This window comes from Staurois parvus, unplaced genomic scaffold (genome assembly GCF_062004578.1).
Source record: "Staurois parvus isolate SC_StPar_1 unplaced genomic scaffold, SC_StPar_1.0 ptg000025l, whole genome shotgun sequence".
NCBI lineage: Eukaryota > Metazoa > Chordata > Amphibia > Anura > Ranidae > Staurois > Staurois parvus.
The window spans coordinates 13,726,537-13,741,264 of NW_028317821.1; the positions used below are offsets into that span (position 1 = coordinate 13,726,537).

Sequence of the window (14,728 nt, forward strand, 5' to 3'; positions counted from 1 at the left end):
TGAGAAATACTGTGTGAGCTGTGATTGGTCACAGCTTGTCACATGGTACAAGGCTGTTGTGAATAGCCTTGTACCATGTGACCTCTGTGATCATTCACAGATTTCACACGTAGTAAACAATGATGTCAGAAGTGAAATCTTGCTTACTACTATTCATGTGATCACTGATTGGCCAATCAATGATCACATGATCGGGACCTCACACAGAGGTCCCGTACAGTGATCGGTGTTCCCAGGGAGCGCGAACAGTCCAAAATGACGGGCGCCGTTTATGAACGGCAACCCACTCCTGCACTGCCCCCATCCGGCTGTTTATATACATGGGCCAGACGGGAAGTGGTTAATAAGCCTATACTATTCAGAACTGATCCATTTATATTTCTTGAATTAAAGACACAACTAGCGAATTAAAGACACAACTAGAAGCTAGCGTTTTTTTTTGGTAGAACAAAACTTTCTTTGTTACTTCAACCTAGCTAGCAAATTTGTTCTGTGTGTACTTGTCTGTAGCCAGGGGCAGACTGACAACTCATGGGGCCCCTGGGCAATAGGGGATCATGGGGCCCCTGTGTTCTTGCCCAAACTCAGAAAAGCCTATGAAAAAGGTACCAGGGGCATCTCATGGGGCCCGCTACTGACCCCGGGCCCTCGGGCAGTGCCCGAGTTTCCAAATGGTCAGTCCTCCCCTGTCTGCAGCGCATGCACAGTGTACACTACCAGCATCTGTAAGGTACTCTGTATTGAAGCTAGGTCCTTGGATGATGTTATTCCAGAGCTCATGCATCCAATAGCTGAACAGAGAAGACACCAGGCCGAAAGATGACAAGTAGAAAATGGCGCAGCAGTGGATAGAATGATGAGGACCAGCACAGACCTCTTAACACTGGAGAAGGATATCCCTAGGGGTTGGGTGTGCACTTCATGATAACATAATGATGTGATGTATTGAATAAATATTGGAATTGAATCCACCTGACAAATTCATTTTATGCAATATTCTCTGCAAAGTTTAACTGTTTTGTTTCTTGATGTGTAGGTGTCCTTTCCCAAAAAGCATCAGAAAAAGAAACTAATTCTTGCAGAAAAAGTCAATGAACAGTTGACTGCCCTGGAACAAAATCTTCTAAAGTTGACACAACCAGGTAAGTTATTTCTACCTAAACTACGGTGCTTTGTTAAATACAAACATGCAGGCCTATTTAAGAATGCACCTTAAACAACAGTGACTGTGTATAATGAGGTAACCCATGGAAACTGGATTTACAGTATACTGTAATATGAGTATCTGATTTTTTTAGTTCAAGTTTAATATGCATCAATACTTAAAGTGGAATCCAAGCCAAGCATTTTTTGAATAGGGTTAAACCCTCAATGTTTTTTTCTTCTTTTTTCTGTCTGATTTTTGTTGGGGAGAGCCCTTTCAATTTCTTTTTTATCTGCCTGTCACCAGATCCATATACAAAGTAATATATTTGTGGGCTGTTAGTTGTGTCTGATACCCCATAAGGAAAATTCCTTTGAAGTTTCTGTTGAAGTTGATAGAAAAACAGAGTGTAACAATTGGCAAAAGTTTAATTTCCCCTTTGGGAGATCTTGCCTTTTGTTGTGTCTCTGGGACTAGAAATGAGAAAACAACTTCTAGTGGGGATACAACAATGAAAACCTTACTCAAACCTTAACTCTATCTTAGATTCTACATTAGAGTGTATTTTTTAATGTCATAGGGAATGGTTAAAACCCGTCACCTGTTTCCTGTTAAGGAGATTTCCCTTTATTTCCTAACTGGAATCAAGAGGAAATCTAACCAAAGTGACTGGAAATCCTTTACGGAAAGCTTAAGCCTGGTACACACAGGTAGTTCTTTTTCTGTTCAACCCAGTGGGCTGCATGAAAAAAAAACAATTCAGCTTGCTGTACTAGTACTAGCTTGCTGTGTTTTTACAGCGATCACCAGTCATTGGCTATTGGCTGCAAGCGCTGATCAGATGTCAATCGACTGCTGGTTTTACAGCATGCCTGTTTGACAAAAGCTGGACAGACTGTTATACACACTGGCTGAATGTCGACTGGTTTCTATTGAACCGGCCATTATGTGGCCCATGTGTACCAGCTTTTACACTTAAGCTGGCCATACACAGTTTGAATCCCATCTGGTTCAGCAGGGACTGGCCGAGATTTTAACCATGTATGGGTAGGCATAGGCTGAATATACCCAAGTTGATCGCTCGGTCAACTTCAATACAATCAGCTTGTTGGATTTTTCATGTGGTTATTGCTAGCAGCTATCATAGCTGCTAGCATTAATCACTGTGTCCTCCTGGGGGGGGGGGGGCGGCTCCCCCCCGTCAGGAGAACACAAAAGCTCAGTAGGGAGGATTTCCCTCATCAACACTGACTGCGTTGGTGGGGGAATCGAGTGATCCGTCTATAGCCGACCTTACCGCAGGGCACTCGCTCTCAGCACATATGGTTTTGTTACAAGAACGCAAATGTTCGGCTGCTCGGCATCTAGGCCCAGACGCCGGGAGGCCGCACATTTGCATGCGGCCGGCGCAAAGTGGTTAATACTGAGTTTATTACTAGTTCTAAAACAGTTCTGTGAGGTGACTGGTTTCCCTGAGTCCATATAATTTATGTTGAGCGAGCCCTGATGAAGTGGCAGTGATGTTGTCCCTGAAACAAGCTGTCATTTTTTATATCACTTTTTTGATCAACAATAAAATTATCTTGGAATCTTTTATATGATTTTGGCCTTGTGCTTCTCTCTGTATTTTTATACTTTGATGGGTTAAGTTATGCTCTAATTGTGAGAAAGGGCACCTGATGAGTTGGAGACCTGCTCAGTTGAGAGATATACACTATATTGCCAAAAGTATTGGGACACCCCTCCAAATCATAGGAATCAGGTGTTCCAATAACCTCTATGGCCACAGATGTATAAAATCAAGCACCTAGGCATGCAGACTGCTTCTACAAACATTTGTGAAAGAATGGGTCACTCTCAGGAGCTCAGTGAATTCAAGCGTGCTACCGTGATAGGTTTCCACCTGTGCAATAAGTCCATCCGTGAAATTTCCTTGCTACTAAATATTCCATGGTCAACTGTTAGTGGTAATATAACAAAGTGAAAGCAACTGGGAACAACAGCAACTCAGCCACCAAATGGTAGGCCATGTAGAATGACAGAGCAGGGTCAGCGCATGCTAAAGCGCACAGTTCACAGAAATCGCCAACTGTGTGTAGAGTCAATAGCTAATGACCTCCAAACTTCATGTGGCCTTCAGATTAGCACAACAATAGTGCAGAGAGAGCTTCATGGAATGGGTTTCCATGGCCGAGCAGCTGCATCCAAGCCTTACATCACCAAGTGCAATGCAAAGTGTCGGATGCAGTGATGTAAAGCATGCCACCACTGGACTCTAGAGCAGTGGAGACATGTTCTCTAGAGTGATGAATCACGCTTCTCTGTCTGATGGACATGCGTGAGTTTTACGGTTACCAAGAGAATGATACTTGCCTGACTGCATTGTGCCAGGTGTAAAGTTTGGTGGAAGGGGGGATTATGGTGTGCGGTTGTTTCTCAGGGGTTGGGCTTGGCCCCTTAGTTCCAGTGAAGGGAACTCTTAAGGCACGGGTGTCAAACTGGTGCCCTCCAGCTGTTGCCAAGCTACAATTCCCATGAGGCATTGCAAGATTGATAGTTACAAGTATGACTCCCAAAGGCAGAGGCATGATGGGACTTGTAGTTTTGCAACAGCTGGAGGGCCACCAGTTTGACACTCCTGTCTTAAGGTGTCAGCATACCAAACTAAACTTGGGAGCATGACACACTTGGTTTGTTTCTCCAACTGGAGAATAGAAGAGTGCATCCAGCTCTCTAGTGAGCCCTGCTGTGCACCTAGCTGCAGTATTGTCTGAATTATGGACTTTGTGCATCTACTTCAATGGAAGGACAGTTGACCTGTTAGTACAGAAGATAGAAAACTTTAAGAGTATTTTAAACATCCCTAAGTGTGTTGTACTCTAAATATACCAATATTGAACATTGGCTTAAAAACAAAGGTATGTGGTAAGAAAAGAGAGAATGAGTGCAGGCTTTCTCAACCTTTTCAACACAGAGGAACCCTTGAAGCAACTTTGCGATCCCAGGGAACCCCTTCTAAAAATTTTTTTTTTTTTTAATTAAAATCCAAACAACTTTTATTGTGAAAGAAAATTAAAAATGGGAACAATGCTTACAGGATCTTGAAGAAAGGAAGATACAATCAACATGGTATACAGTGTTAAACCATGGATGCACAGATCCAGTGACATATGAAAACCAGAAGCATTAGACATAGCATTGAAATATAAGGAGCCATAACTACCTTGACAATACATAACATAGAAACTATGAATAAATGAAGGGTTTAGTAACACTTTAATACAGAAAGAGTTTGTTGCACACATGTAACAGAGCTGAATATAAATTTTAGTAATAACTTTCATGAGAACAATGAATACATGTACTTGTGTTAATCTATATGTAGACAGAAATCACTTTCATTCCCCTAATTCTATGATCCATTGAATAAACAGCTTTGTACACTGTGTGGCATTAAGAATACTATACTTATATTCTCTGCCAAGCAATTTCTGGCTATAATTTCCCTAATATCCTATATATTCCTAAACAAAGGACAATATCTAACTATGGGGACTCTCCTAAATGTAATTAGCCTAACTTGTGGCAATTAAATTAACAAGTGTATAACTAAATCAATGAGATATGCATCTTAATCAGCTAATTATGCAAGTTGGTTGCTGAAGCATATGATAAATTAATTAAGTCAGTTTACACTCTAGTCATTAAATTATAAAAAAGGGTAGATTTAAATTTTATTGGCATGAGACTGGAAATAACCTTAATATTTTCCTTTCAATAAAGTAAATATAAAACCTTGGCTGTGGTCATATCCCACGATTGTGGTATTTTGAACCAACAAATTGTAATTCATTGCATAAATTTATGTTTGCTTAATGAAATGAAGGCATGCGGTATAAGGTTATTTTATATATTAATTAAATAGGAATATGTAACTGAAATAAAGAACTTGCACATTTGTCTGATGTGTATACATAGACACCAAAGTTTAAGAAGAGCAAATGCTAAAGCTGACAATGGAGTGACAGTTCTTTTGCAACCTTTAGGTGTATCTGACATCTTTGACATATGAAATGAACAAGGGGACATTTACTAAAGCTGGTGCACACAGAATCTGGTGCAGCTGTACATAGTACCCAATCAGCTTCCAGGATTTATTGTGAACGCTTAATTGAACAAGCTGACATTAAAAGCTGATTGGTTACTATGCACAACTGCACCAGATTCTGTGTGCAACAGTTTTAGTAAATCTCCCCCATAGTATATTATTTAAAACACCAATTCATGTAGTTAGTAATTCATTAACAAAATCAGTAAATGTATTTTCAAAACTAGTGTAAGTACCTGAAGTTGTTTTATATCAGCTCCTTTTAACAGTAACACTCTAATAAACAGAGCGAGGGACAGCACCTAGCAGCCAGTCAGGCTCTGCCGTTCTGCATTTGTGCTGATAGAAAACATGCTGACAGTATAAGAGACCAGAGAGATGTCTTAAAAATATGGTACTGCTGATTCTTTATTGCTAGTCATCAAGATGGGGGTGTGTTCTTGACCAAGCTATGCTGCTGCAGTGAGGGTTGAGGATGTAGTTGTGCTGTCTGCATAGTGGTTTGCCTTATTAATTAGACTAACCATAGTCACATGTTACTGATTATGTTGCTCTTCCAAGGTTATAAAAATTTCTTTCCAGCAAAATCTTTTATTGCTTTTAATAGTAAAACCCTGCATGCCAGACTAGAGCATAGACGAAGCAAAGGTAACAACCTAAACTTTTGGGTGGTTTTGATTGGTCAGCAGATTTAAATTGTAAACCTTCCAACATAAATAGCACACTAGAGAAAGTACAACATTAAAACAAAGTATTGATAATAATAACCAAAGTATTTGCATATTATTAAATATACAAGGCAAATAAATTACATGATTGCTTACTGACAGGGAAAAAAGTCCTAACATGGTTTGAATTGACCATTTTTGTATTGATATAATAGCTTATTGGTAGTGTTAAGCAAGACAGCCCTGAGCGGTATGAAGAAATGAATATTAAATTGCTGTTATTTTTAATAATCTCTTCCTGCACAATCTTTTCTCATAATGCATCTTCCTTCCTGAGCGCTTTAGGGATGAATCTTTTGTTCTGACAGCTCTGCCCTGCATATTGTAATTCCAGTAGTGGAAATCTGGTGACTGCTAAACAGCAAATAGAAGTCCACTACTTGGTATTTCATCTTGACTGATCTCTAGGAACTTTGAGCTCATTTCCATAACACACACTCCACAACTCTGAAATGATATGAAAAGCATAAAGAAGGCTGACGATCAGAGTAAACACTAAAACAGCAAAATAATAAGCAGTTCACCTTCTTTAACAGGAATGTAAAGTATTCCAGTATAATTTTGCAAAATAAATAACATAAATTCATTTGATTTAAATTTTTCTACTGTTTTTGAAGGCTCTTATTTAGAAGTCTCTGAAAAAATGCTTGTTGCACCAATGTGCTTTATACAGTTAGCTTGCTTTGCCTTAAATTTTCTCTCTTTAGAGGAAAAAAACCCATATGTAATAATTCCAACTTTGCATTGCTAAGTCTCTGTTATCCTTGATAGAACAGGGCTACCATTCTTCAAACTAACTAATTTAGATACATACTGTATGTGGAAAAAAGGGTATGACATCAAAACTGGTTATCTTTACTTCTTCAAATACCCAGACATGTTTGAGTGTCTAAATTTAATAATTTATGGTCAGTTCTTCTGTTCCTTTATCACTATTAATTTTTTACTTGCATGCTCTCTAGCAGGTAAGAAAATACCTTGTGAACGCTTGGTTACCTAATTTAAAAAATGTCATACATTTTTTCCAATATAGAAAAGCAGCTTACTGTATCTGTACTGCAACATCACAAACCTAACAAGCAGCAGTTTAAAAAAGACACATAGAACTATACAACTTTACCAACCACAGATTCTTTAAAATACGCATATATCAGATTCAACTCGCAGAACCGGTTTCCACAACTTACATCGCAAGGTTAGGTTTCTACTACTGATGACCAAATCTCAGAAAATCTGCTGGGCTAGTGACATGGACAATCAAAGCCTGAGATTCACTTTGCCAGGTGGATATATGCTATCTGCCTTTTAGACCATTTAAGCTAGCCATTGATGGTATGATTTTCTTTCCTGCAACCAAAAATTGGGTACAATCAGCCTGCCCATAGATGTTTTGAATCTCAGCCAGTCCATGGTGAACCTGGTGAGATTCAAACCATTTATGGCCAGCTTTACAGTTCAATTGTGGATATGCACTGTGTCCCTGGTTGTTGATTCCCAATCCCTCAATGACCTCAGCAATGTAGAGGACCCTGAGGAAATCCCACTTTTATTTACTGGTTGGTTGCACAGGAAATTATAGGGTGGGATTTCCATCATTGTCTTAGTAAAAAAAAAATAAAAATCGTATACTGCGTTATTTAGGTACCTTTTTAAAAGGACACATGGCATGGGATTCTAGCTCAAACTTCTCCATACACTCTCTTAGTAAATACAAGTGAAATCCCCAGTGAGTCCAGGTAACTGCTGAGCTCTAGACAGCAGTGAGACTGGGAAGCCAAGTTCCAAGATGGCCGGTGACCTGGTAACTTGTAGTCTGCATGTAAACAGGTTTACCGTGGAAGGGTCAGGTCCAGTTCAAAATGCAGTTAAAGTGGATCTATCCACTCAGTCGTAGTCATTACCACTCATACAGAAGAACACAGATAAACACTCTACAACTACTCTAGCTGTCACTTAGGTTATCAGTATAGTTTTATTTTATTATAGGAAACCAAAGCACCCAGAACAAACTAATAAAGAGATAGGGAGCTGCAAACTCCATTCCAAAAGGCTGGCATTTAAACCTTAGAGCTGTGAGACAACAGTGCTTTAGCATAAGGTTCCTCAATATGATTATATGTGATATTCAGAGTAATTAGATGCAGAGGTACCACCTCTAGTATAAACTGCATTGCCATGTGAAATATTGTCCAGCAATAAATAGGGATCCTGGAATTACCACATAGTGCTCCTGGCTTTTTGCATCTTTTGCTATCTTTAACTTGGCCTCCCTGAGTTGCTCTTTCCTGGCTATTGCATTTAAATTGGTATTGCTTATTTAGTCAGGTACATCCTAATCCTCAAAGACACAATAAAAATATGAAGCCAAATCTAAAACCCATTACCCAAGATTTTTCTATTAGAAAAAGCTCTGGCCTGTTATAACACTTTGTGTTTAAAAAAATATTTAAGACATGATTTTACTTTGCACATATGATTAAAGTGGTTCTAAAGGCAGAAGTTTTTTTTAGCTAATGCATTCTATGTATTTATATCTATGTATACAGAAGACTTTCTGGGTGTAGCCCCCCCAGCCCTTCTTATACTTGAGCCCCATCTTGATCTAGCGATGTACATGAGAGCCGGGTTTCTCCCAGGTCTCTCTCTCCTCATTGGCTCACACAGCAGTGGAAGCTATTGGCCAGTGAGGAAAAAGCATGGGGAGGGACCAAAACATGCTCTGTGTGCAAATAGACAATGTCCATTTGCAGAAGCATGGCTTGTGAGTGAGCCTGCTCGAGTGCCTCCATAGCAAGAGGCTTGCTATTGGGGACAGTTGACAGCGGGGGCGAGCCAGGACCCAAAATGAAGAGGATTGGGGTCACTCTGTGCAAAACTATTGCATAAAGCAGGCATGTAAACTAAAGTTTGTTATTTAAAAAATATTACAACTTTTAAAATCACTTTAAAGTATATGTAAACCCTCATCTTGTAAAACAACCCATTCAGTTTAAAAAAAAATTATAAATACCTTTTCCCCCTTTTTATAAGTGATCACATACTCTCTGTTCTCAGCTGCATAGAAGCTAGGGGAGGAGAAACAGCAGAACAATGAACTTCCCTGTCGATGACTGTGCAGGAGGGGCGTGTTTGAACAAATCTGTCCATTGGAGAAAAGCAGGCTAAGTTTCAGCACAGCTAGAAAACTGACCATGCTGTTCTCACATGACTAGTGTGGTCAGTTTTTAATAGGAAAGCAGAGGGACTGGCAAGAACACCAGTTGATTTCAAGTACATGGTACAACAGACACATGTCAGAAATATGAAATGCTAGATTTGCATATTCTTTAACATGTAATGATTAAGAATGTGCTGTATTTTCTGCTTATTTGTCTGTACCTGTATTGGGAAATTTCAGAAATTACATTTACTGATCCATGTGGTTTGTTTAAAGAAAAAAATAAATAGAGATAAGTAATTATACTGACAAAATATATAACTCACTATAATGTTTCTCACTCCGATTCTCCCCTTTCAAAAAAAGAAAAAACAATTAAGAGATTCTTGCCACTGGAAAGAACAAGCTGACACAGCAAAACGTAAATTTACCACTTGCTGAGCGCACATGTTGGAACAGAATTGTAAGCGGTGAAATTGCAGAGAGGCTTTAAAATGTATTATTGCTCAGTCTCAGAGTGACTTTCTTTATTAGTAAAATAAAGTCAGTAAATTTAAATATGAATTACTAAAGTACTTTATTATTATCCTTTGTTTTACAGTAACTGGAGCAGCGCTTACTGGACAGGAGGATCCTATACTTCTTTATTCAGTAGTAACATGTTGGGCTCCAAATGCAGCTTTTAAAGAAAGTATGTATTTCATGAACCAGGCCAGAAAAAACTCATGTTTGCTAGCAATTGCTTTTAGTGAAAAAATATAAAATTGTAATGTTACGTGTGTAAGTATGTCTAAATCTAAAAATAAAATTTTAATAAATTGCAGCTTACCAGTATTTAAAGTGAAATTTCAGGTACCGCCTAACCTTAAAAATGCTCCCTCACCCTTCCTAACACCTATACTGATTAACCTGCTTAAGGAGATATACTATTTTCAGGCCACTCCGGTCTGGTCATGTGATCACCCCTGTGTCAGCCAAGCATGGCTGCAGGGGAGAGGAGAGAGCGCTCAACAACAGCTAGTAAACCTGGTGTCGGGGACATCACCCATTGGCTTACTATGGCCCATTCATTGTTGGCACGTCCTCCTCTTCCCTGAAGCCGCACTGGCTGACACAGGATCATGTAACCAGACCAGAACCATCTGAAAATATGTAAGTATGCAGATCTTTTTCTTTTGCAGGTTAGTCAAAATAGGTGTTAGGAGGGGGAAAGGAGCATTGTCAAGTTTAGTTAGGTGGTGCCTGGAATTCCATGTTAAATGTGGTGGCTGCATTCATTTAATTTTTTCAGGCTAATTACCATTTATGCAAGTATATAAACATATTTGTTGCTCCTGCCATTAATACAGTGTTATCAGCCTTCCCAGTTCTCTTATGTGATCTACAGAACACCTCACCCATAAGTTATAAATATGAGGAGATGGGAAGGTATTTGTAGGCCCCTTTAGGAGAGCAGCCAAGGGTGACAAGGGACAGTGTTCCACAGAGCTCTCTGTGGCATTCTTGGGTTTATTAACAAGATATATACCTGTGTTGTTATGGTTTTTGGGTTGTATTCCATATGTGCAAAAAAGAGATTACAGAGATACTCATAAGTATAAGATTTATTAAAAGTAATGACAGATACAGATAAAAACAAAGAAAATATTTGAAAATATAACAATAATAGTTAACTAAAGATGATGTTTTAGGTAAACTTTACAAAACTTGTTTTAGAGTAAAATGAAATTAATGAAGAAATTGGGATGATTGCATAAGCAATGTTATAATAAATACTTTTATATTTTTAAGTAGTATTATAAGATGTGGTACCTCAACTGTTTGTCGTTTTTCAAATATACACTCTCCCAAACAGCATTGTTGTACAGTGAAAAGGAGTCCCAGGCTTTGTTTTGCAGACAGTACCTTGTATTGCTACTGTTTACATACATTGTTGCTCCCTGATTCTCCTATATGTGTGATGGGATGAACATGGTCTACTGTTCTGGGGGTATCTCATAATTTCTCTTTAAAGTGGAGCTAGGGTCTACATTAAAATTAAATTGGAGAATTATTTTAAGCATTTTGGGAGGAAAGCAACAAGGCTTCTAGTGATGTTCAATGACCAAAAGATGTCACTCTTCCCTAGGTTTTGTATTGCTATCAAACCTGGTATTGGTGTTGCTTTGCTTCACCAACTTTAGATTGATGCCAGTGTCATTTCAGTTTAATGATATTTATCAGTAACCTGAACATTAATATTGTAGGTATTTTACTGATGAAATATTCTTTTTTTATTTATATAACATAGATTAAGCTCAATACATACAGTTGAATATTAGCATTCTATGAACCATCATGGTTTCATCATAGTCAAGCTTAGACATGCCAATAGACATTCTGATAATCTGCTTGTTTGCCAATAATCATCATGTGTATGGACCACCTCCAGCAGTCCTGGCTGCTTAGACATTGTTAATCTTACCTGATGGTTATATGGATATCATTGGAGCAAGATGAAAGATGTAGTCGTTCAATTGCTCTATAGCCACAAATAGCGCCTTTGAAAAGTATTCAGTAGACATTTTCATTTTTTATTGTAATGAAACATTGAAACACAGTGAATTATATTTGTTAATACTGATATGTGAATGGGCTGAATAGACTTCTAATGAAAACAGATTTTCACAAAAGTCATTTAAATTTACAATGAAAACGTAAACAAAAAATAACTGACTGCTTAAGTATACACCCCTATTAATATGACTCACCAAACTTATAAATACATTTTAATTGGTGTAACCAATTATTTTCCAAATTACATAATTAGTTAAATATAGATCAGCACTATTTAACTAAATTTATGTCTGGAAGCCACATTCTTTCCCTTGTGCTTATGTTTCTTGCAGATTTTATCAGTTTTGCTTTATTCATTTTACCCCCTCACAAGTCTTCCATGGCTTGCTGCAGAGAAGCACCCCAACAACACGATTCTACCACCTGCATCCATACGCAGAACACCTCATTGAAGCACAATAAAGGTGACTGAAAAGCACAGATTTCTAAGTCACTAAAATGAATACAGAAATCAGTCATTAAGAAATGCAAAGAGTAGTGATGAGTTTGGTTTCGATCTGAAAACGGATGCAAGCCGTCATTGCCAGGCCAATCGACCTGACCTAATTGGCTGTGGCCAGGACATTCCCTATTTTGCAGCTGCATATGCACAAAGGGGTAGAGAGGATCATGATATCATTGACTTATTACGGCCATATAGCCATGTTAGGTCAATGACATTGTGGATATGACACAACTGTAGATCTGCCAAGAACAAGCCATCCACCAAGAGTGAGTGACTGCGCAAAAAGAAGAATCATCTTGAATTGTAACTGTATCATCTCCTTTTTAATTGTAAAATGCTAAGTAAACTGTTGCTGTCATAAAAATCCTGAATAATAATACTAATGACCCCAAACATTAAGTTAAAACCGCACCAAACTAGCTAACAAACAATGGTAAAGTCTCGGTTCTTGATCCAGTAGAGATTTTGACTCATAACCCCATGCAAACTGACAGAGTTGGAGCAATTTTGCATATAGGAATGGGGAAAAAATATCAGTGTCCAGATATGCACAGCTGATAGAGACTTATCCATTCAGACTTGTCTGTAAATGCTGCTAAAAGTGCATTTACTAAATATCAACTTGAAGGTGGCGTGTGTTTACACAGTCAGTTATTTAGTGTTTTTCATTGTATTTAACTGAAATCAGAGATCTGTTTCTACTTTGTGTGAGATCTAGCATCAAATGGTAGAGCTTTAAATGACAGCTCCACTCTCTGTCTTCTTTTTAAGGGCTTTTCTGGCCCAATTTTATTTAAAAGAAAAGTTAAAAGTTCCAGAGAACAAAAAAAAAAATCAACATCGTAGGTTTCCCTCACAGGGGTTTTCAGCATTCGTTTTCCATATGAACAAATGATCCTTCAGAGAAAATACATGTGCAGTCTCCTGGCTTACACATACATCACCATAGCTCAGGCTTTACTCTTCAAGGCCTGGTCTGTCTCCTATGGACCATGACCATATACCATTTAGGACCTCTCTCAACAGCTTTGCCCACACTTTTGGCAGTCACTTGCTGCTCCAACTTCAATCTGTGCTCCTAGGCAGAGACCTCCTCTATCAGGGTGGAGCCCAGAACCCTAGTCAGGTTATTACTTAAAGTCCTGCAAACACCTGTACAAGTAGTGTGCTAAGGGTTCAAAAGCCATGGACCCAGAATTGGAGATTCCATCCCTCCCAAATCACTTTGAAATCTCCAGGCTCCAGGTCCCAAAACTGATTTTACGAACAAATGAGGGAACTGAAAAGCCAGCTTCCTCTGCATTAAGCATACCCCCTGGAGTCCCTCAACCTGTTTAGTTGAGAATTCTGGGTTATAACCTTGATTCACACTGTGGGAGTGCCCAGAACTGCCACATTTGACATTAAATACTTGCCCTTCAGAGGATTTACCCCCCTTCCTGACCAGGCCATTTTTTTCATTACAGCACTGTGTTACTTTAACCAACAATTGCGCAGTCATGCAACGCTGCACCCAAATGAAACTTACGTCCTTATTTTCCCACAAATAGAGCTTTTTTCGGTGTTATTTCATCGCCTGTGCATTTTTTATTTTTTGCGCTATAAAAAAAAGACTGACAATTTTGAGAAAAAAAAACACATTTTTTTTAACTTTTTGCTATTAAACATGTCCAGCACAAAAATAAAAAAAAACAAATTTCTTCATAAATTTAGGCCAAAATGTATTCTACTACAAGTCTTTGCTAAAAAAAAAATCGCAAATTAATTGGTTTACATGAAAGTTATAGCGTTTACAAATGGCGGTATGTATAACGGGATTTTTTTTTTCTTTTTACTAGTAATGGTGGCGATCAGCGACTTATAGCGGGACTGCGGTGGGCATTCTGACACTGGGGGGAATTGACTTGGTGTCACTGACATCCCCAGTGACACCAATACAGTGATCAGTACTGATAAAAAGCACTGACACTGTACTATTGGCAGTGGGCAGGAAGGGGTTAACATGTGGGGCGATCAAAGGGTTAACTGTGTGCTGTTTTACTGTAATCTGTGTGTGTGTGCTTCACTGTAAGCACACTGCTTTGCATGGCTCTGCTATGCAAAGCCATGCATAGCAGTGTGCAGGAGCTGACAGGGGAGAGAACTGTATTGTTTAATTACAGTTCTCTCCCCCCGTCAGTAATGCTCCTCGATCACCGTGTGCTGGCGAGTAATCACCGACTGGGACCTGGTGATTGACAGCTGAGGCCGAGAATAGCAGTGCGGGTAGGGCGTGCGCTCACTTGCCTTGCTTGCCCCCTACCCATAAATGCAAAATCACATATATATATATATATATATGTGATTTCACGCATCCGTGCCGCCCTATAGCCATATATCTATGTCAGGAAATCGGTTAAACAGTATATTACTGTTAATCTGTGTAAAACAAAAATCAAAATTAAATCCACAGTGATTCAATGTTTTATGACAATAATACATAAAAAACATTCAAGAAGGTAATACTTTTTAAAAGCACTCTGTGTAGCAC

General features: G+C 38.7%; 1 protein-coding gene across 1 annotated transcript in view; it reads left to right on the forward strand.

Moving 5' to 3' along the window:
- Window positions 1–14,728, forward strand: part of CFAP54 (cilia and flagella associated protein 54) — a 527,562-nt gene that overhangs the window by 233,299 nt on the left and 279,535 nt on the right. The window contains exons 29-30 of the mRNA XM_089651915.1: window positions 1,037–1,142; window positions 9,739–9,828. Coding sequence (XP_089508041.1) covers window positions 1,037–1,142; window positions 9,739–9,828 — 196 coding nt within the window. The remainder of the gene's footprint in view (window positions 1–1,036; window positions 1,143–9,738; window positions 9,829–14,728) is intronic.